We start from the raw sequence: 23,868 nt of genomic DNA on the forward strand, positions 1-23,868 counted from the left end.
TCACAGGCACAATTCCACCACTGTGGAAGCTGGGGAGAAGCCTGGTAAAGAATTACTATGACTGAAGTCCCCCATTGGTGTTGTGTTGCACCTAAACAAAAATCAATTCTGTCTTAGTGGAAGAACTGGGTTAAGGCTCAGATTGTTTGAAATTGTATCCAAACTGGCCATATTGCTCTAATATGTTGGAGTATTTTGTAATATCCCGTTTCCCCCTTTCAGCCATGCAGTTGATTTTGCATAGCCATTCAGAGATAGAGGCAGGCAAGGTTCAATTCCCGTGCCAAGAATTAAATCTGACCTTTGGGCAAAAAATGTTTTAACTATTTGCAGTGTCCCTCTCATCACTGTATGGCTTAAAAGCTATATTTGTCAAGGGGATGATAGAAGCACCTTTTAAGTAAATCCTACTCTGGCTTCCCTGGCTGCCCACACAGCCCATACATTCTCCTTCACACAGGGATGCTTATAGCAATTCATTGAGGCCTCCACTTTACATGATGGCACCAGCACCCCACCTAGATGGCTGGTAAATTACTAAATCCTCTTTGTGCAGTTTAAACCTCATTTATGTATAACTTTTAAGGTGGTAAAAAACCCAGCAAAGTGTTTTCCACTGTTCCTTGTCAGTCTGTGAAAAGTATGAAAGTCTGTTATCGTAGTGTCCTTTAAATCACCAGGGTCTGAGGAATAGATGTTTTATTGTTCAGAATAAAGTCTTTTCTGCATAGAGCAGGATGATAATTAACTTTAAGTAGGCATCATAAAAACATTCTTTATGGTTTAGGTAGATGTGGTCACCTGGAGGAAAGTCCAGTTTATTGGTCAGGAGAGTCATAGGAGTGTTAGAGTGGGAGAGCTTTTTGTTATTTCAGAATATCAAGTTTATTTTAAAAGCATTAAAAAAGTCTTTAACAGTCATCAATGTAGAGAGTTAGGGGTGTGATGGAAAGATGTTATAGGCATGCCAAGGATGTCTAAAGTCATCCAATCCTTGAGAGAAGAATGAACATTATTATCTAATATTCACTACAAAAGTCCAGCCACATAGTATAAAGTTCAGTAGTCCCACTCCTTTGGAATTTTGGGGAGAAGAGTTTAATACATAGCTTCAGGCATTGAATAGATGGAAAAAAAAGATAGCTATCAAAATGTATTTTGATAGCTATCTAACTAAACCAGGAGAACCAGAAAACGGAGTGTCTCCGTTCAAATAGAGTTGGATTTTTTCATTTCAGTTTCAGTTGCTAAAAATGATTGTGGGGTTGTATACCAGCCATTGAATATTACATCGAGGAAACTATAATGCAATATATTTTATTTTAACCCCTTTCCCTACTATTAAAAAATGTCGGGTATTGGCGAGCCAGGACATTGAGACCAGCTGCCACCTTACTAAAATAAAACAAATTGTACCATTTGGCTATAGGGAGAAGTAATCTTGGTGACTATAAATCAACCCGTTGGATATTTTGTACAGGGCAGCCCTCTCCCCTCATCTCCAACTGATCAGCAAAGCTGGAGAGCGGAGGAGTCATTGGGCTTCTGAAAGACCGTGGACATCTAAATAAAAAAGAAACTTGACTTTTTTTTTTTTACAACTTTTTTACAGTTTTAAAATGAGAAAATAAAGGATCAGTTTACAAATATACATGTTAGGTTCTGCCACCTGTACCAGAATGACAAAGTGCTTTGTAGGGCTATTTAGGGTTACCAATCTATAAAGGTTTTTCAAGCATTAACTGTGGACAGTTACTTTGGTGTAGTTTTTGTTTCATAGGTGCACATTGTTTGACATATTTGGTATTTACTTCATGGAGTCTCCTTTTTATTTATTTTTTAAAAAGGAATTAGTGTGTTTAGTTGATTTTCAGACCTAAATTGATACACGTTTTAGTGTGTTTAAAGAAGAAAGTCTCTGATCATGACTCTATTCTAAAAAATCTCTGGTAAAGAAGCTTAAATTACCAAACAGATTTACAGAAAATAAATCCACATTCATACTTGGTTTTCTTCCTATTCTTTAAATATATCTTTGTGTAAATTTTCTAGTATTTTTGTACTGTGGACCCAGTGTTTCAATGTGCTCTTTCTTGTCTTTTAGAATCAGCTGAATCTTACCTAGAAAGTGCAAAGTTAGTTCAAGTTCTTCATAGACTGTTATCAGATGACAAAAGTGCACCAGAGATAAAGTACAATTCTATGGTTCTGATCTGTGCAGTTATGGGTTCTGGTAAGTAAAAAATTAGATTTTGACAATGTGTATTATATATGTTCATTTATTATCAGTTCTGTACATATAATTGCTTATCTAGGTCATTCCAATATAGTATTTATACTACAGGGTTTTATATCTACAGATCTTGTCTTATATGATTTGTTTATAGAACATGCAAAATGCATTAAAAGGCGTTTTCTTATTTGGCTCTAACTTGGCTGCTGTTTCCACGGGGCGTTCTGGTTTCCCCCACGCTCCAAAACCATGTAGTTGTGTTATTTGGCTTCCTTAGACTCTATCGCTGGTACATGTTAAAAATAAGCATCAAACTGCAGTTCAAGAGTTGCTAGAATATGGACATGTGGGAAAGATAATACAGAAAAAAAATAAATAAATAAAACCTGGTGGTGCTGATATAGTGAAGACATTGAACTTAGCACCTTGAAGCGGTGTCCTTCAGCATGAATTCAGTATGTACAAACAAGCTCATAATGCAGTGACTTTTGGCACATGGCATAGTAAGAACTACTCTATGGTCTGCATCACCATGGAAGCTTCAGAGAACCGTTACCGTTCAGTGATTTATTAAAGAATAAGAGCACTTTAAAAACAAAAAGAATGTTCCCTATCTGATATTTCCAGGAAATTATGTAAAATGTGTTTATTCTTAGTTCAATATAGTTATATGAAAATCATGTGCATGTGACAAGTCTGGGACTGACCAGAAAGAATGTTATTCTCTGAGGTCAGTCCTACATGGTGCCAAGGCTGGTAAATTGATTAAGGCATTGCAGGGAGTAGGTTGGCGTCTGTTATCCAAAAGTGTGCGTGTGTGTTAACCTTTTCACATATAGCCACCTATCATGCATACAATTTCGGGCTCTTGGAACAGTAGGAGAAAGTGGAGTCAATGCTCAACAAGAGGTGTGAATTTCCATCAGGGCTCTCAGGTCATTAGATTTGTCACTATAGTTATTCTGGGGCCGGTCTTGGGATACTCAAACACATGCTTACATGTGCTTTTCCCTTCTTTGTAATGAAAACTATTCAGTGATCATAGATTTACCAACACTGGAAATGCTTTTATCCCAGCAGTGCCTGACCTAGTTAAAATAATGTTTTGATCCTCTGCATCACTTGCATTACCAGATCTTGCAGTTATGTTTCATACCTATCAGATACAGTCCCATTTTACATCTCTAATGTTTGCCTTTTGTTTTTTGCAGAGCCTCTGCACAAGGAAGTTCAAAGCCTGGCATTTCTTGAAGTTGTATCCAAATTACGGAGCCATGAGAACAAAACGGTGGCCCAGCAGGCCTCGCTAACAGAGCAGAAACTGACTGTACAGAGCTGAGATTTGCTTGCACAAATTGTCCATCCCGCAGATTTCATTGTCTGTGCTCTGCCCTGGCCATCTTCCCCACCAACCGTATCACTTGTGCATGTGTGTTATGTTGCCACAGAAACAGACGAACTGCCATAGGTACCTGTAAATCGTAGGCACAAAAAGATGAAAACTAAGCCATTCTCTTCTCATTACTTTTTTCCCTTGTATCCTCTTTGCTTACCTACAAGGGAATTGTGTGCATGTCGTAGTCCTCTAATGTAAAGTGATACAACCCCAATAGAGTATTGCTAGGGTATGGACAATACAGGAAATAGCCAGTTCTTTTTGGAATTGGGTTATAACACATAGTCACAACAGCTCCATTTTTGGTGCTTTGGATGCAGGCTAGGAAGGGATTCCATTGCTACTCATTCACTAGTCTTGCCTGTTGCTGTTAATCTTGTGATACAATGCCCAGAGTCCACTAATAAAATTACCAGTGCCCTCTTTTGGTTGTGTTTTATTTATTGCTTTCTTTTTTTGTAGTTTAAAGAGCTGGATATTCAGTAAAGAAAAAGCCCCAAGGTCAGTCTGTATGGTAAAAAAAAACCTTGGGGGTCAATGGAAGGCTTTTCAGTTCTTAAGGCAAAACAATACTTTTACCTTCAACATCAAATTTTTTCCAACTGACTCATTTATTAGATACATTGCTGGCAATCCTTTGTTATGAAAATGACCCATTTAGTAATGGTAACACTTATAGGAGGCCATTAGGACAATATCCTTTATTTTCATATAACTGCAATGTGCAGTGAGTCAGAGATCCTCTGTAATTCAGTTATTAACCACCTGCCCTGATTATACCCCTTATGGATCACAGCCGGTTTCACATTTATGCTATGGGGCTTTAGTCATTTCATTACAGCTTAAGATAAACCAGTACAGATATTTTTTCTATTTGCTTTTTTTTTTTTTAATAAACAAAGTTCACAAATACTATAATTTGTCACATTTATAATTAGAATGATGTTTTTTGGTATAAAGCACAGGTAAGGTATTTCATATATGAGATTCTTTAAAAAGCATTTCTCTATGAAGCTTTCAAACACTGATAGTAGTTTTTTAATTAGATGGAGCAGCTGCTGTGACACAAAATCACAAAAACCTATATAAGAATTAGAGGCATATGAAGAGTTGTTGCCATATTGAATATGAACAAAAAAGCTATATACAGATGGCACATTTATTAGTACCAGTCATGGCAACTTTTAAAACTGAGCAGCCCCTTACCTTTACCAACATTAATGGTCATTTTACTGCATGCTGGTAATACCATCTCTAAGTTTTTCTGGCCTCCTGGAAGTGAAACTGAACATTTTATATGAATCAGCAACCCTAGTTATGACATTTCCCCTATCTGATAGATAGAAAATGGCTAAAAAACCTCTAGCTCAACCTTTATTATATGAATGTCAGCGGCATGCTAAACATTACGTATTTGAACATAAGCTTACATCTAAGGCCCTATTTTTTTGCCAGTATGTTGAGGTGATGTCAAAGATGCTGAATAAAATATCTGGTGATCATGCTATGTAGTCCTTGTTCAGGTTATAAGGGTGACAATTGTACAGGCATAGATTACTGTTGTCACTATCAGGAGCGCAATGGTGTGCAGTTGAAGATTAAAAGCATTGAGATGTGTAAAAGATAAAAAAATGGTGTTTATTATACACAGTGCTTTAGTAAATAAAACCTCATCCAGGGGTTTTGTCTGCTTAAGCAGCTATTGTATTCACCTACAGGTCTATGCCAAAACCGGCCTAAAGGTGATCAAACTGTGGTCAGCAGGAGATCACCTGATGGTGAAATACACCAGTGACTGATTTCTGATTGATCTCAGAAGCATCCTAATTTGTCAAATTGTTGCCATCAACAAATGTCCTGTTAACTAGGAGACCAGTTCACAAACTGGTGCTAAGTAGACTGGATTAGCAAATATGTAACGCCATGGGATTGGAATGTTCAAATTCAATTTGGAGTCATTATTGGAAAATAACAGGAGCGTAGGGGAACAGGGGACGTGAAATGTTTTGGAAGTATAATTGTGTTCTATTAGAAAAATGATACAAAGAGTTACAATGTACCATCATCCACCCTTGTTCCTAACCTGATATGTGTATTTATGATTATATAAACTGTAACTCTCTTGTATCCTATGGCAACCCGTCATTAATGGTGGTTTTATGGCCTCTAATCCCTAAATGGCCCTCTAATCCTTTAATGGCAGGTGTTTGTGTTTCTCTACAATTGGTGAATATTTATAACAATACTGCCCTCTAGTGTCGGAATATCTCGCTACATGCACGCCTGTGAAAGCCCTAACATGGTATGAACAGAGTAAATAACTTTCCAATCTTTTGTGAGTTCTGATCATTACTACGAAACTTCAGGCATTTTTTAATGAAACACTGCTGTTGCTAGAAATGTATGGCCTGATGTTCATCTATGCATGATGATCTCTTAATAGAACAAATTTTATATGCTTACAGATAAATAAAATATTGCTATCGTTCCAGCAAGATCCTGTTTATTGGTTCTGCTGTGTTTTCACAACTTGGTAAAGAACATTTCTAAGGTTTGTTTTTAGATAAAAAAATTCTAACTAATCCTTTCAAGTATCAGTGGAGGAAAGAAATTTTCAGTCATGTGACCTGCAAAAAAGAACGTTGACTTGTATTGTAAATGTGTATTTGGTTATTTTCTGGGATGATGGTTAATACTGGCTTTATTAAAGTGGATATAGTGAGAACTGGTTACAGAACAATACAAAAATCCAAATAGATAATGCATCCCTGGATTCTTCCAGGGGGCCATACAATACAAGTGCGTTGTGGTGTATTAAGGTGCGTTGTATTAAGTTAGGACATTCATTCAACATTTATAGGCTGTCATATGTTTAAACATCAAAAAAAGTCTCTAGCTGCATTTTTTTAAACTGTAATGAGAAGGGAGGGGGTAAAATAAGCCCTTGAGTCCTGGAATTGGTGGCTACAATAAACCTTCCTCATTCCCTGGCACTTGTGAATAGCTGAAAGTAGCATAAAAAGTAAAATGTTTGTGCACACACAAAACAAACTTGGTCCCAAAATCCCCTGTGAATAAATATTTTTTTAAAAATCATCAAAACAAATATTTCTTTTAAAAGAAGCAGAAATGTAATAGAAATATGTGCACCCTAAAAAGTTCTTACAGCTCCAACTGTGCAGGGATACCTAATAGGTGTTCAGTGTCTTTGTGTATATCTGTGTTATGTAGTAAAGATCCAGAATGTTTGCACTTATCTAAACAAAAAGAAAGTAATTTATTGGACCTTAATATGGTGGCTGCTTTACTTTACTTTCCTTGTGATCCTGCAGGTGCCACTTTTGTCCTATGATGACAACTATAGAAAGGAGAACCCTGGTTCACATAGAGAACTGGTCAGGACCCCCAGTATGGGGGAAAACTTTTTTTTTTTTTTATATGATTATACTTTTTGACAAAGCCAAACATGAGAAAAGAAAGTTATATTGGGGGAGGTTATATCATATTCAAGCTGAATTGAAGTCTCATACCTTTGTGTTTCTACACTCCAATGGGCTCTGTGCTGTGGGAGTGATAGGGCCACCCCACACCGTACAATGTTTTCGCAACACCTACATTGCTGGGATGGGGGATCTGACCAAGTCTGGTACTGAATGCTAATAACTGAAAGTAGTGGGTCCAATTCCTATGTGTATTGGACTACCCACTAAAATTGTTTCTAATTGTACAACAGTTGAAACAAGACATTTGAGATAGGATCATGATGATGTAGTAAGTACAATGACTGCATATCTATTCCATGCATTTACTTGGGTTTTACATTTCATATAAGAGCTCTGCTGAGTATTAATTGCATCTAAAAACAGCAACATGGAATACTTGTGCCTTGTAGACAATAGGTCTATGTAGAATATATATATATAATTACACACACATATATTCTAAAAAGGAGCTTTGTTCCCCATGATGAGTGAGGAGTTGGGTTTCAGTTACTTTCTTGGTTGGGGGCAGATTAGTGGTGTTTGCAAGCAGTTTTGAATACTTTTACTGTTCCAAAATGGCTTCTAAAAATGGTAACTTTGAACTAAATGGGTACATTCATTATCCTTTATTTAACAGAAAGAGGAGCTGGTACCCAGGGATGATACACCATACGCCATCCCTGCTATCTCCATTGATTTGCTGCTGCTTACCAATGCCTAAACCATTTCCTCAAGCCATTGTATTACACAAAAGGAATTGCTTTGCTATGCTTTTGCAGCAGACTGCAAACACCTGAAAAGTCCTAGCAGAGACAGCCAATTACCAATCCGGGGCAATTAATGTTTGCAGTTGGCACATGAGAGGTGGTAAACTCTGCAAGGCTGGCAGTCCACCAGGAGTCATTCTTCTTCCCACAATCTGAGTCCTATATTTCAAATGTAAATACCACTCCAACAATACATAAAAATATCAAAAATTCAGGACTGATTTGCACAAAAGCAAGCAGATATTGCTATGAACATGACTGATACTTTGCTCACTCAAGTGAAGCAGCAGTGAATGACCATTATGTGAATGTTATCTTTGGAGTGATCTGCTGAGGATTCAGTGTGTACTTTGTTGCCTTTAGTACAATGTACCCTGTCTTAGTTGTGCAAATCTTTGCATGCATATGTTAACATAATATTTATTGTGAAATGATTCTTTGGCCTGCTTTGCAAAAACTACAAAGGGACTGCAAACAAATTGTTTACCAGGGCAAAAGAGTTCATCTGGATTTGTGATACATTTGTACTTTTTAAACAGTAGATGTCATCAGAGAACCAACAATTTAAAGTTTAAAGCAGGGCTCCAGGCAGGTATATGTCCACAGATCTATCCTTTCTGTTCTTAATATTAAGAAAAAGTTCAATAACTGGCCACTATCTGGAAATCATAGTAATGCTACTTACTAATCGTAAGGTGACAAAAGAAACAAATAGGTGCCAAGTTCTGCTTAATAGTGTGACAACACTCAGCAAAAAAAGTGCAGCCAAAAGATTGGGGACTGACTCAGGCCTTGTCTACCATATTGCTGCACAGGGCAACGAAGCAAATATAAATTTGATCAACTTTAATGCCAGCAAAGTGTTGGATTTTCTGCAGGATTAGTTCACTCTCTTTATTTGTCCTGGGGACCACCGTCACTAAGACAGAAAATAAAATACTGGAATCCAGTATTTAAAATTTTAATCCAAGTAAATGAGGAATACCTCCTATAGGGAGGGACACCTAAAGTATGGACTTTTTTTTTTTTTTTTTTTTTGGGGGGGGGTTGTTCTTCCTCTTATTTCCTGTTTATCTATAGAAGTATAGGAAATCATTTTAGCAGGGCGCAGACCACAAAAACAAAAAACGACCTGACATGTATTTTAATCCATTACTACTCTATACAAAAATAAAAAAATATATTTTTACCTGAAGAATAAATGTTTACTTAACGAAGCTGCTTTTGAATGGAGGAAAAGCAGATTCCAAAGACAGAAGAATAACAATAATAAACTCTAAATATGACTGTATATATTAATATACCTTTATGATACATTGATATATTATCATTTTACCTCTAGTCAAAATGTAAAATAAAGCACTGAGATAACTATATGAAGCACAATTGACCCAGCCCGAAGCGAATTGATTATAGACCAGTAGGTGGCAGTATGACTTCTTTCTCTCATAGGACAGCTCTATGTCTTTCCATGACTATGTCAGTGCTTGTACTTTGTGCTCACCATGCCTCTTCTGGCCAGATAGCTGTGACCACAATGAACAATTTTCTAAAGAGTTGGTCAGGGGAGCCTGATCCTTGTGTGTTTTATCCAATTTATAACACGTATTTTCCTGTTCATTACATCCCTTTTATACCCATAAGTCAACGCCTTATGTAGTCCCAAAAACAATGCTCTGATTGATCCTATTCTGCAGATTAAATCCCTTACTGCCAACCACTGGCTTGTATTAATATTTGCTTTTGCTTGTAGGATTCCTAATCAGGATTCAGTCATATGTCATTCATCCGGTTCTAAGAGTTCATCATATGTGAACTACTTCTATATTCACACAGACACTGTTGGCTAGATAATCAATATTATTTACTTCACCTCAAAGTATTTTGAATGTTTTCAGTGTTGAGATTGAAACATTTCTGCCATTAAAATTGTTATTTTTATCATAACCTGATGTTTTATCCCTGCCAGGTTTCCTACAGATGACACCCAATTTACTTGTTGCCTGCTTTACAGTGCAACTAAAGCTCCAACCATACTGCGAGGATTCTGTTCCTGCTGCTGACAGCAATAAAGACCAGACAGGTTCTAATTCTTCCAAAATATACTACACATTATATGACTGCTCTCAGAGAGAGAGAGAGATAAAGAGATTTTCCCTCAATGTCTGTCCTGGAACCAGCATTACTGGGAGAGGAAGAGGAAATCTTTCAAGTAAAGACAGACAAAACACACACAGACTCCTTTTCCACTCTATGTAAAACAAACCACTTGGAGGTCCATTTAAAAATCATGTGAATCTGGTATTCACTGAAAAATTCCCCAGTGGAGACTCTTTCAATTGTTGTTTCAATGGCAGCAACTCATTCTTTACCAAGGAATGTTTTAATGAATGTCAGATTCACTACTTTATAAAAAGAACACAACAGGTATAATTTAAAAAGCATTTGTATGGCCGTTGTGGTGAATAAAGAGAACGCTGAGTAGAGAGGTCAGATGACTTGTGAAAGTTACATAAATGGCTTTCCATCAATCAAATTGATCAGGAGGAACTGTAGTGCTTTATTGGCCACACTTTTGTGTCCTATTTTAATGGTGGAATGAGTGTTATATGGTGCTGCATAACATCCACTTTCCATTAAATTTGGGATCCTAGGATCCCTGTGCTGCTTGGAGGAGCTGAAATGTTTTCCCCTTAATTTGCACCTAGTCAGCACTGACATGTTAGGAAAGAAAAGTGGATTATAAAAACAGTGCTTTAAATGTTCCTGGAGGAGGTCCGTACTTACTGAACACAAGTGACATTTACAAAATGTTTCATAAAGGAGGTCACTGACACTAGTGTGAAGCTTTTACAAAATTGGTTGTATTTAAGCTTTAACCTTTGCCATAGCACCACATATCCGTGTCGTACTATCAAGTGAAATCTGTCATATTAGTAAAAATCCATATACTATACAGATACAAACAGAATTTAATTTGGTGACGTGTCACACAGAGTATTTACAAGACATCTCTGCAGTGTAAAGCATGAAATGGATAACAGGATCTGATTGTAGTGCCTAGAACAGAAATACACACGCCTGCCAAATATGTGTACGGAATCTTCGAGAATCCCCAGTATGGGATAGAATGCTCGGTGGAATAATTATCCTGTAGTTGATAACACATGCAATCCAATTTACAATAGAAAAGCAGAACTGTTCATTTTCACATTAACTTTTCAGTGTCTGAGAGATCTACAGTGGTTCCTGCATGGAAGAGACCTGTGCTGCTTGCTTGTGCCATCAATTATGAGGAAAGCTGTCCAAGAATTCTTCCCTGCTACTCAGAAGAGGGTTCTGGACATTCTTGGCGCTGGTCCACACTGTCCACCTGCCAAGCCAAGTATCTGTTTCCAGTGTGTTCTACAGAGCTTGATTTTCAGAGGAACATCTCTACCAACTGGCCCGGACAGCTTCAATGTCACTCACCAGATTCTGAGCCAGACATATCCCAAATATCTGCAAGAAAAAAAGACAAATGCTTACACTGGGCTTCAGAAATTAGAAAGGATGGATAAGCAATAAAGTGAATGTCTGGGAGTTATATATACTGCAAAGTCTTAGAAACTTTACTGCTAACAGAAGGCTGATTATCATCCACACCAGAACAATCTCAGTCTTGTAACATGAAATAGAGCAGTGATTGCATTACTTTAGCCATGATGAATCCTGGAAAGTGGAAATTAAATGCCTGTGCAGTAAGCCTGTATAGAAAAGTGTATATGTGTACAGTGTGCAGAATGCCCCGTGATTTCATTACTGCAATAAAGAAACATCATTTTGGTAGTCCAAATAGCAGTGAACCTGCACCGGCATTTTTTTCCCCCTAAAATGAAAAGAACACCCTATTTTATGTAATTTGTTGGCTACAGATTACAGGAAACCTCATAATCGGGGGTCTCAATGTAGAAAAATGCTTGTCACCCTTATTTTGTTATGGATTACAAGAATTGTATTTTCTTTTTTCAATTTAATACCAAGGCCCACAGCAGCTCCTTTTAAGACACAAAGCATGGGGGAAAGCGAAGCCTGTGCTGTGCAGAGAGTAACAATATATATTTTACCTAAAAATGACTAAAACATTATCAGAAGGTCTGTCAAAAAGTCTAAATAGTTTATGGTAAAGTAGCTAAAATCTAAATAAAAAAATAAACTCATTGCCTTGGTGGGTTTAGTCTCAGTACTTAGATATAGTTTGGGCCCAAAGTAACCTCCCTCCCCCAGGTTCCACTTTGCTTTTCATAGTGAACATGAAATAGGGTCATGAATGATTTTTGTCTAAATACCTGAAGCTGCTCATTGCATTGCATGTGTGTAAATAAGCAAAAGGAATCTAAAGGGGATGTGAAGAATGACTTCACAGGGATACCAAGTTGCAGAGGACTTTACACCACTGCTCTTGTAAATAAGAACTGAAGAATGAAAACTAAAGCCCTGAGCTGCCTATGTGCCATGTATATATCTTCAGGCTACATTCCTGGCTTTAGATGAAGTGTACCTTTCAGCATCAATGCTTTGGGTCAGTTTAACAAATACATCATGTCACTTCGCCCAGTTCATGCTCATTGACTAGCTGCTAATCCTTACGAGAATATTTGGAAACGACAAAGTATATGATCAACAAAAAACACACCAATTATGGCAAATGCATCGAAGAAATCAAACTGTACATTCTTGGATTGCATAGTATGTCAGATTAGGTAAAACCAGTGCCTACAATCTGTAATTAGCTTATTACTAATACACAGTATAAAGAAACACAATGAGTGATGAATTAAGTCTTTTCAGATGAATGCTTGCTATCCTGGTACTGTGCTTAGCAATGACTATGAAATAATATGTTGGAAGAGACCTCATTATTACCAGACTACGAATTCTACGAGAACTAAGGAAAAGATAATAGACTAAATGCACCAAGATATAATAATCACCCAGGTAGGACAGTTATAGATCAGGTACTTACTGTTTTCCACTGCATATATAGCTGCAGAATTCACAAGTGATTGGTTGTCAGGTAAATAAACAATGGCCAAGCTGGATTATTTTCCTTTGTTTTTTCCTCTTGGAATTATTCCAGTGCACCCACACACATAAACATGTATGCTTAAGCAAATATATGCCAGCATGTTGACGAGGCAATTGTTTATTCATGGTGAGGACACCCACACATCTAATCCATAAAGTTAATCTAAGATAGTGACTGCTGATTGAATGTTGGGAGTTCTAACATAAAAAGCTGCACACTGGCTCTGGATCAGTATACAAGGCACTAATGCACATTTTGGTGGTGGCAGCACTCAATGATGATTTTTTGAGAACTAAAATTCCTGTCTAACATAACTAGCTGGATTATGTAGGGAACAGACAAAAAGCATCTTCCCTGTTTTTAGAGGTGGCTGCATTAGTTTTTTTAGGCCTTTATGTTCATTTTCTGTCCCTTTGTGGCAACATAATTTCTTCACTTTATCTATGGAGAGAGGCATGGTTGCCGCTAGCCTGTCACTGTGTGTAAAAACACCTCATATACACCCCAACACCCCACCCTATAGATGTGCATGATGAGCATACCGAAAAAAACATAAACATGTCTAAGAATACTAGAAATGCATTATTTTTTTTATACATTTATTTTTTTTAGTAAGCCTTAGCTTTTCATAACCCCCCCCCCCAAATGTATTCAATATAAAAAGGCTTGCTCACCTCTGCAACTTTTTACTGAACACTATAGGAACTATTTATGGATAATTTACATAGAAATTTCTAGTTATTAAATAGGCATGGTGAATGTACTAAGAAGTACTTTACATACGCAGAGTTAATTCTGAGTAAGTGTTTATGTCCTGTATGTGATATTACTTTCTGATAATATACAATGAGAGACAAAGCAGCAAGTGAAGAGAGATTACTACATGGGTTGGCAGGCGGTGAATGTTACAAATAGTATCTACTGAAAACATTGGCTTTCAGCCATTTACTAGGATACACTACAGGAGTGCAACTTTTGGACCACTTTCATGTTTCAATTTTTAAATTCTCAAATCGGTAAATATTTTTTATTAAAGCAACTCAAGCTTTACCTTGTTGGGGGTGAGGGGTTAAACTGTTACTTTAACTACAGGGTCATCCTTTAATTTCCCACAATTTCTCCAAATGTTGTCTATACCAATTCACATATTTTGCACTTTTGAACCACCAAACAGAATTATAGAAGAGATGAGGACTTAAAGTGAATACTTACCTGTAGAAGTGCAATGCCAATAAATACCCCGGCCACAATGGTTAGGTTATCTTGAAGCCATTTTTCAAACTGAGGAACACAGCCCTTGGTGTGAATGGTGGCTTGCTGGTCTAGTTCCTTAGTGTAAAAATGCATTTATTAAACACACATCATACATATGTTAAAACACATAACATACATAAACAATTATTCTCAATAATAAATGGGTCAGGTCTTTAGAATAAAAGCTCAATTAAAGGTTTCATTCTGTAGTGATATTAATGTTATCAGTGGTATAGAAGATATTTGAAATATTAAGAACTGTGAATTCTAAAATACAGAAACCCCTTTGGTACTCACTGGCTTTTGCCGAACATCATAGCCACATTGGGTGTTAATGACGTCTTCCTAGAAGTCACAAGAAGAATATATGTTGATAAAAATATAAAAACGAAAAAATGTGCTCAGTAGAAAAATCATCTTGTATCAACAACCGTAAATGTTTTTATCTTTATAAAATTCTTTTCTCACCTTTTTTCATCCTGTTTTGCATTGCCGAGCAATACCGAGCATCTCTACCAGCATTTGTTAGCAATTTCCTATCTACATGCACTTATTTACTCTGTAGTCAGCTGCACGTCATTGCTCTCAACAGCTTCCAGGCAATACCAGGGAACCATGCCCGCACAATATGTGTAAGCTGCCAGGAGTCTCCATTGGGGATGCATATGATAGGTAGACAACACAGGAGCACATCTAGAGGACAATTCTCCCCCCAAAGCTGCAAGTGCTTGAACCTTCTTGGCAGGATTAGGATTTTGTGAATATTGGTTGCAGCTTTAAAGGATTGCAAGCAACTTTTTAAATTCTATTAATCTGGCTCTCTTCCACTGCACTCACATGCCACCATGTCATCCTAGAAATTGACTCTTTGTTGGTATGGAGGAACACACAACTTTTCCTAAATGTCCCCACAATGAAGGGCAGCCTATGTCTATGCAGGAATTGTGTTTTGTAGAGGCAAAGGGAGTATAACGATAGTAAGTGTTGGTTACATATGGCCCCTTACTGCAGGCAAACTACAGTTTATAATAAATTACAATGACACAACAGTCTAGTACCTACGCTGGTTTGTTTTAAACAGAACGTACAGCATAACAAGGGAAATTTCTGACATTTGCACAGATTTTTCTAAAACTTAATGATTTAAAAATTTAAGTTTTAGTAACTAGACGGCATTTACATTTTTGTTGGATCATAAATATATAAAAATGTTTCATATTTTATAAACCAAGATTTGTTCGCCTTCAAAATGCTTTTAGAAACACATCTCAGTCTATACACTAGTAGATCCATCTTTGTGTAACATGTGTAACAAGCTCTTGCCATCAGAGACAAGAGACATACCGTATTTTTCGCCGTATAAGACGCTCCGGAATATAAGACGCACACAATTTTAAAGGAGGAAAATCTAGAAAAAAAAAAAGATTCTGAAAGATTATTCCCCTTCTGATCACTCATGTGCCATTCATACTGTATTCCCCTTCTGATCACTCTGGTGCCATTCAAATTCCCCTTCTGATCACTCTGTGCCATTCAAATTCCCCTTCTGATCACTCTGTGCCCTTCAAATTCCCCTTCTGATCACTCTGTGCCGTTCACTTACCTTTTTTTCCACTGTACGGCCGGGTAACTCCGTTAGGGCAGGGATCAGCAGCGTGCTTCCTGGTTCAGAATCACGGGGGCGCGTGTGCCGGCTTCTTTCGCTCTGCACTGCAGCCAGGAGGAGACACACACTGCAGCCAGCATCGAGAAGATGCACGCAGGATCGGGTATCGGGTGAGTATCTTATTTTAATTATTTTTTAACACGGTATTTGTCGTATAAGACCAACCAATAAGACGCACCAACTTCCCCCCCCCCCCCGTTTTGGGGAAGAAAAAGTGCGTCTTATACGGCAAAAAATACGGTAAGTTTGTTGCATACTTTACATTAGGACGCAGCACCATCTACAGGTGGCCAACAATAATGCAGACCATTTAGGAGCTAGTGACATGACTAGTACAAAACACTTTAACCTGTAAAAATGTGATTTTAATTTTTCTCCCTATTAAATAATAGGCAAGTATGTACTTGCTCATGTTTATTATATTGGCATTTCTATTTGTCAGTTTTGAATGTTAGCAATAATCCTTTAAGGCTGATTTTGTGTTTTCACATGATGTGAATGTTTCTTAAACCATGTTGGATGGCAATTTTTACAAAATGTTTTATTTTTCCTTTCGGTTATGTATTGAGAAGATTACACTTTTCATATTTCATTGTAAAATGATTTTACAGTAAACCTAGAAGCTATAAACAGACTTGAAAATAAATGAAATCATGGTTATCGGTCTGAAGCATAGTCATAACCATTTTTTAATCATGTAATGCTAAATCGTAATTCCATCATCTGTCTAAACAAACTACATATTGCCAGAAAAAGAGAATGTGGCTTTAGTAGTGCCAGGAGATCAGTCTATGAAATAAAATGCTTTTATTTTATATAATATTTTTTTTTCTCTGTGGAGAAAAAACAGATCAGAGATTTTGTGTGCTGTAAATAAGCAACATCAGTGTGCATTCTCCAGCACCCACATACGTGAGGCATCATGCAGAATTTATATAAAATGCCATCTGTCATATATTACTGTGTAATGAGACAGAAGGGCAATGACTAAACTGTGTGTGACATGCTTGTATGAATTAAAGAATAATTGCACATAGCCCAGAAATGTTTTTCCTCTCACTTGTATTTAAAGCAACCCCCCCCCCCCCCCTTAAAATAAAGCCTGCTTTCGCTGTATGGGCCCACTTCCTAAATCACTTTGATCAGGTATAAAAAATATCTGAAATGATTTTACTTGCCTTAATCTCTGTGTTTTGTATCACCTGCCTTTTTAGGCAGATCTTTGGGGGATGTAGAAGAGGCAAAATCTTCCAAAAAGAAACTTTTAGTTCATTTCAAGGGTTTATTTTTTTAAATAGGGTTATGGTTTTGCTTTATTCCCTAGAATCCTCCTGAAAGAATAGAGACATCTTTCTTGCCTAGGATGTGCCAATAAGTAGATATTCTGTTAATGTAGCTCGTGGCATCCCCTGGCTTCAGTTCTTCAATTTTAACAATCAAGTGGCTTAAAATAGAGCCAGCTTCAATTGTTTTTAAACTAAAAGTAGACTCGGTGCATTAACCTTGCATGCCGCATGACTGTTTACAGGAGCTGGGGTCGCAGTGGGCCCCAGTTCATATATCCAATGGAACATGACAGATAAGAAGTGGTATTTACACATTTAACTACAGATGTGGATGATAGATATTTATAAATACAATTTTCCTTTAAGGAAGCTGCATTGTGCTTAATGAAAATGCAGAAAATAAAGTACATAGGCACCAATTTTACATCAGGTACAATTAGACACGTGGCAGAATGAACTTACAGCGGGATCTTTAGTGCAGCAGGAAAACGGTACTCCACATCGTTCACGACTTGCGTTGGCATCGGTGCAGTTAAAGTAAATATTTAAATTCCAATCATCAGCTCCAAATGCACCACAACACTGCCACTGTGGAAAACAGATACAAGATTGATAAATACTTAGAACAGCACAGGGAAAGAGCAAAAAATCAAAAAAGCAATAGAATGCCAGAAAATATTGGAGAGAGAGAAGAAACAATCACATTCTCAAGAACAAATCCCTCATGAAACAAGAGTAAGAGATTTGGTTAAACCTGGAATGTGTTTCCCTATAAAATATTCTATATTTGTTTAAGATAGAGAACCTTTTCTTCTATGTACTACACAAGGGTGTATCATTATCTCCAATGCAAAATGTGATTACATAGTGGCAAAGCACATTCTGCCAGCAGAATAGGTTTTAATGGCAACCAACAACAAAGAAAATTATTCTAGACAAATTTAATGTAATATATTTTAGAAGCCTCTTTCACAATGACAAAAAGTTAATGGTATACTGAATTGTTTATATGTTAGAGAACCTCATCTTCCCTTTTATCCCTCATACTTTATCCCCACCCACAACCTACATTGGAAATACCTTACACCCAATATTCCATTTTTTAAGACCTTAACTTTGATAGCATGTCTTTTTGCTACATGCAGATTTGCTATAATTGTATACATGGTTGTACTTTCGTTGAAAATGTGTTCTATGTTCTACCCTGGTCTTTGTAATTATATAATTTATATTATTGTTCATGGGTATGTTTCTTGGTATTTTAGTTTCCAATAGAAGTTAAAAAAAGCAGGACTCTATACTACTAAAACAGTAATATACTGGGCTTTATTCAATTAGTGCAGGAATATTTTAATATAACTATCATGGTGAAATGTTACCTAATATATTAATTCATTACAATTTAATTTATTACGAGTCAGAGTAGTCAGAGTCATGAGAGCAAAAGGTGGTGGGAAATCCTCCAATGGGAACAAATGTTTTTTTGACAATTGTCTACAATAGGAGTTTCTGGGTAGTTTATTTTTTTATTTCTCTTATTGTTACTTAGTAAGAAGTTAATGTAAATCTTCCCAGGAGACAACAGGCCACAGACATCAGAGTATTAGAGCATTAGGAGTATTAGAGCAGAACTAAAGCAGAGTATTAGAGCATTAGGAGTATTAAAGCAGAACTAAAATTTCATTTTGTGTTCAGGGCTTTATTGCAGAAAGAGACAAGCTTCTGCAATAGGCATTATAACCTGCCTGATCGCTTGCTTCATGAGTCAGATGTGCTGAGCTCTGCATGCGCCCGGCATTGGCTGCAAAAATACCCGGCTCATCCCAAATTCCCCTGTGATTGTCAGGATTGAATTGAACAATCATGATGAAGAAGGAAGATGGGGGAGCCCATGATCGAACGGGAACAGGTAAGTATAACAGGAGATTATGCAACGCTTTGCAGACCATTTTATTTGTCCCGCTTTCAAAGAACTAGTCACTAGCACTCATACCCTCATGCACAAAGGAAGACAGTTAACCCATCAGTGTGTTTTTGGACAGTGTTAGGAAACCTATGCTGGTATAAGGGACTCACACAAACTCCATGCAGGAGCTGCAAGGCAAGGGTGCCACCCACCATGCTAAATAGGGATGAGCGAGCAAAATTTTAAAATTCGTTCTCGCTGCAAATCGGTCCGTTCTCGCTTACTGAACATGTAAGCAAGAACGGCCTGTGTAAATTCGGCCTTCAAGATCAAATTTTTTGGGACCTGCAAGAGCAATCAGGGGAGCGGAGCTGACCGATTTAGTCAATCTTCTGATGGGTCTGCAAAATCGGTTCGCCAAAATTTTGCAGACCTATCGGAAGTTCGAGGAAATTTTCGCAAGAATGTCAGAGGCATAATGCTGGCCCTACACAATAAATCATTAAAAGAGATTGGTATGTAAATCAAAAAAATGTTCACTTTTAAAGTGAATTTTCAAACAAAGTTTGTTTGTTGACTATGAGTACACAGTAACATTCCATCAGGGTTCTAATAGTGTGTTTTTCAGGGCAGAAGACACTTTGGAGTTTAATTTCTAAATCCCCCTGAGAACTTACAACTGACTGGCTTTAAAAAAACCAGGAGGCTCAGACATAGTTTATAAGTTAGGTTAATGTAGTGTGGGGGGGCAGATTTTGTTGTAGGTGCACCTTAAATTTCGTTTTTTGATAGGGTAAACAAATTTCGTTTTTTGATAGGGTAAATAATCTGAACAAGAGGTGACAATTCCTGCACTTTAAAGGCAGGTGGCTGTAAATACACTGTCCCAAAAAAAAATAAACATTAAAATTAGCAGATAATAGAGTCTGTAGTAATAATGTATGAAAACAGTATAACTAGCAGATGGAAGTTCAGTTTCCTGACAGATAATATTACCAGTTTAGGCTGATTAGGCTAAAAATGATTGATGAAACAAGAAACTACATGGAAACAGAGCTAACTCTTGGCTTTTCTTTTACTGTGATAAAATGCTTTTCTTTATCTATTTCCTTTGTTGCAGATGGCTTTTCCTGCTTTTTTTTTGCAATCCCCAAATAACCTCTGTAGTTTATAGATGTGATATATTTTATAACAAATTAGAGATAATTTGATACAGCGAAATAGTATTTTAAAATGTTTTGAACATTTTAACCAAATGGACTCCAGTGCAAACATCAGAACAGATAATTTGGCAGAGACCCTTTCACATACTGATACTGTGAGAAGGAGCAAAAGAAAAACCACTTCAACATTGCAAATCAGAAAACATAGAATGAATTTAGGAGGCAAATATGGCCACCTACTGTAGGCATTGTACATATAATTGCAAGCTATAAATACATCACATGCCTGTGTTAGTTAATATTTATAGTTAGAAGAAATTATTAGCTATGGAAATAGGTCAATGTATATATAGTAGCAATAAGTCACATTGAAGACATTTTTCTACTTGCTTACATAGCCACATTGAGAACCTGGTCACCCTAACTGCTAGACATCTACAAGCTGTATATTAATGTTCCAGGTACTGGTTGCAGTCATGCAAAGGATATGCTGAACAGCTTATGGTGTGAGCTATTCAATGAATATCTGATTTTCACTTGACATCATGAAGTACATAGTTTTTAATCATGTGATCACCATGATACCTGTGTCATAATGATCACATATGGTATGGTAATAAACTCTACCTGTCAAACTGTGCAAACAGTAAAAATGCATTATTTTTACCATTTCAGTTCTAGCTCCTGTATTACCCTTACCAGAGCAATAGTTGCATTTCTACAATGGAATTATCAGTGGGGTGATAACTTTGGCATTACTTAAGATAAAGTAATATATACATATATATATATATATATATATATATATATATATATATATAGTTTTAGCACAAAGATATCTCTTAGCAATATTGTTTTGAAAATAATATTTGTTATGCAGAAATGTAAGAAAACAAACAATTGGGTATTTATTTAGTATGACTAGTGTTATTTCCTAAACAACAAATGTTCTAGTAAATAAAAAGCTTAAGTGTTTTAAGTGTTTTGCAGTGGTGCTTTAGATATTGTAAAATGTATATAAAAAAATTTGCCTATTAGTTGGTAGCAACACATAAATTCTAATCTATGGTTGCCCAGTAAAAAGAGTGACAACAATTCTTTCTGTATTATTTGATCTTTATTTTTTAAATTGTGTATGTGCCAAACAGGCAAGAAATGACCAATGGGAGGCAGGATAAAAGATAAAACACACATCAATAACGTAATTCTTTCAAAGAATGTATTTGGAAAAAAGATTAAAGGCTCCTTTGCAAACATATTTAAAAAGGGATTTAAGCCAAATCAAAAAAAAAAAAACAGTTCAAGTAATCCATAATGTAGAGTGGCACATCTGCAGCCACACTTTGAAGATGGATTAAAGACAGATAAGGAGGTTAGCTTTATAATTCCTGGATTCTATGGCAAATATGAGGTTTTACACATTCTGAATACCAGTTATATTAAACCAAATTGGTCACTTGCAGATATAGTTTATTCTAAACCTTTAAGATTACTTCAAATAGATGGTACATTTAGCAAACAAGAGAGGTTGGACATCAGTGATTTAGAAGTGGAAGTTTTAATTAGCCACTTGTTGAATTGTCCCTTATCTATGTTCTGCTATCATCGTCATGTTGCTATTTACTGTATTTACAATAGAAACACATTTTCAGTAATTATCACTTTATGTTAAATGTTGGTGTCTGATTGACATTTGAATTGAAATGAATTTTAGGGGAGCAGTCAATAGGAGGTACATTAGACATGATGAATACTTAGCCTACTTGTTTAACAACTATTGGGATTTCAGCCACTCAAGGAGTATAAAACCCTCATAAGGAGTGTATTATTTTCAGTGAGCTGCTAACAGAAAGCAGATAGGAGAATGAACAGTAAAGAACAGCCATTGTGTTGCCCTGCAGGAATGTAAATCTGTGTATGTATTGAGCATATATACTGTATAAAACACTGTACATTGAAGAAAGATTTGTTTTAAAAAAAAAACCAACAAGTCAACACATTTAGATTTATTGGACATAGCTCATCTCTTCCATATGACTAAAAACTTTGTAAAGAATATAGTGTTGAACACTATAAAAATATATTAATAAAAAATGCAAACATTTAGGATAGGTCTAATAATTTGTCATTTCTTTAGCAAGTTTTAAATTTCTTTAAATTTCTTTAGCAAGTGACAGCTGATCAGGTATGAACAGAATATTTAAAAAATACTCCTCTGTGAGAATTAAGTTTTATAAATAGCTAAAATAAGTATAACCTTTCCTATGTCAATCATAAAGGTACTTCTGTGAATATAAACATGCATGAGTATTGTTATTCCTCAATCAAACAATTAAATGTATTTATATATTTTCATTTTCCACACAGAACAAGCATAGATAAAAGTAGCACTTCCACATAGAGAGAGAATTACATTAGTAGTTACATTAGTGTTTCTTGACCATGGTTCCTCCAGAGATTGCTGGGGGTTCCCTGAGCCATGAGACATTTGTGCCTCTCAGGTCAGATTAACTGACTGCGACATTCTTCCCAATAGCCAGCAATGTAAGAGTGACATCCTTCCTACTGACCACCAGGCTATTATGCTGTAAACTGTTGATCTAGCAATTATAAAAGGGTTCCCTAAGACCCAAAAGTTATTTCAGTGGTTCCCGCATGTTAAATAGTCAATAGTGTAAACATGATCATTCTGAAAGGATGGAGTTAGGTTTTCATAAGTGTTTTATGGTTTCTGCACAATGCAATCACAAGATGGGTAAAAGTTCTAGACCAAACTAGGCTGCACTAAAGTGTGCAGAGTGGTCCAGGACATTATTGTGTTGTCTGGCCAGGGTTTTCAAAATCACAAATCTGGCTAATTGCAAATCTTTTGGAATGTACACACATACTTTATTTATATCATACGTACATATTCCTGTGTGAAGTCAATGAGGTTCTGCAGGTCAATATCATCTCTGTAAGCTTTGATGTTGCTGTTGATAAAAATGTACAGCTGGTCCTTAATCCAGTCTTTAAAAACAAATGCCAAGACACCCGCAGTGAGCTCCAGGAAGAAAATAATTCCCAAGAACACAGAAAACTGCAAAAAAAAAAATGTATTTGTATGGATGACAAATGGTAAAATAATGTTGCAGCATAAGATTGTTACATCCCTAATTTTGCTGGCAGTGGTTTCAGACATTTTTATTCTTAGGATACAATATCAATTGAATAAACTTGAACATTTCTTAATGCATCGTTTGATATGTAAATGTAACTTGATCATGCCAACTTGGAGATGTGTACTCAAAGCCAGCATGTCATCCATGCCATGATTAATGCCCATGGTATACAATATGACCAATAATGATGAACAATTAACAGGCAATGGTCAGTATAGTGCTGTCAATCTAATACATGCAAATTTCCTAGTGGCTGATATAGATTAAGGGACATTATGGTTTTGCTGTTATTAAACAAAATCCCCATAGGACATGTAGAGGGTTACTCTAATGCTATAAAGCAAACTAATTCTAATCCACATAGTACTTCTACTTAGTAAAAAAGGATTTAATTGAAAACCTGCTTCCAAATCAATTAACTTAAAGGTATCAGATGAATATGTTTGTAAAAATATCCAAAAACAATACTGCATAATATAAGTGGTT

The 23,868-nt window shown here is 36.4% G+C and overlaps 2 protein-coding genes across 7 annotated transcripts in view; one reads left to right on the forward strand and one right to left on the reverse strand.

The window, feature by feature from the left end:
• Positions 1-4,054, forward strand: part of RAP1GDS1 (Rap1 GTPase-GDP dissociation stimulator 1) — a gene marked incomplete in the record, with an annotated part of 62,980 nt that extends 58,926 nt beyond the window's left edge. The window contains 2 exon segments of the mRNA XM_072405591.1: positions 2,105-2,233; positions 3,445-4,054. Of these exon segments, the coding sequence (XP_072261692.1) occupies positions 2,105-2,233; positions 3,445-3,572 (257 nt within the window).
• Positions 4,055-9,061: 5,007 nt separating this feature from the next.
• Positions 9,062-23,868, reverse strand: part of TSPAN5 (tetraspanin 5) — a 73,465-nt gene continuing 58,658 nt past the window's right edge. For all 6 annotated transcript variants that reach the window (XM_072405593.1, XM_072405592.1, XM_072405595.1 and 3 more), the window contains 5 exons: positions 23,130-23,300; positions 17,615-17,740; positions 14,498-14,545; positions 14,159-14,275; positions 9,062-11,379 (listed from right to left, as the gene is read on the reverse strand). In XM_072405593.1, coding sequence (XP_072261694.1) covers positions 11,314-11,379; positions 14,159-14,275; positions 14,498-14,545; positions 17,615-17,740; positions 23,130-23,300 — 528 coding nt within the window. In that variant the 3' untranslated portion in view covers positions 9,062-11,313. The remainder of the gene's footprint in view (positions 11,380-14,158; positions 14,276-14,497; positions 14,546-17,614; positions 17,741-23,129; positions 23,301-23,868) is intronic.

Source organism: Pyxicephalus adspersus, chromosome 3, assembly GCF_032062135.1.
Source record: "Pyxicephalus adspersus chromosome 3, UCB_Pads_2.0, whole genome shotgun sequence".
NCBI classification, from domain to species: Eukaryota; Metazoa; Chordata; class Amphibia; order Anura; family Pyxicephalidae; genus Pyxicephalus; species Pyxicephalus adspersus.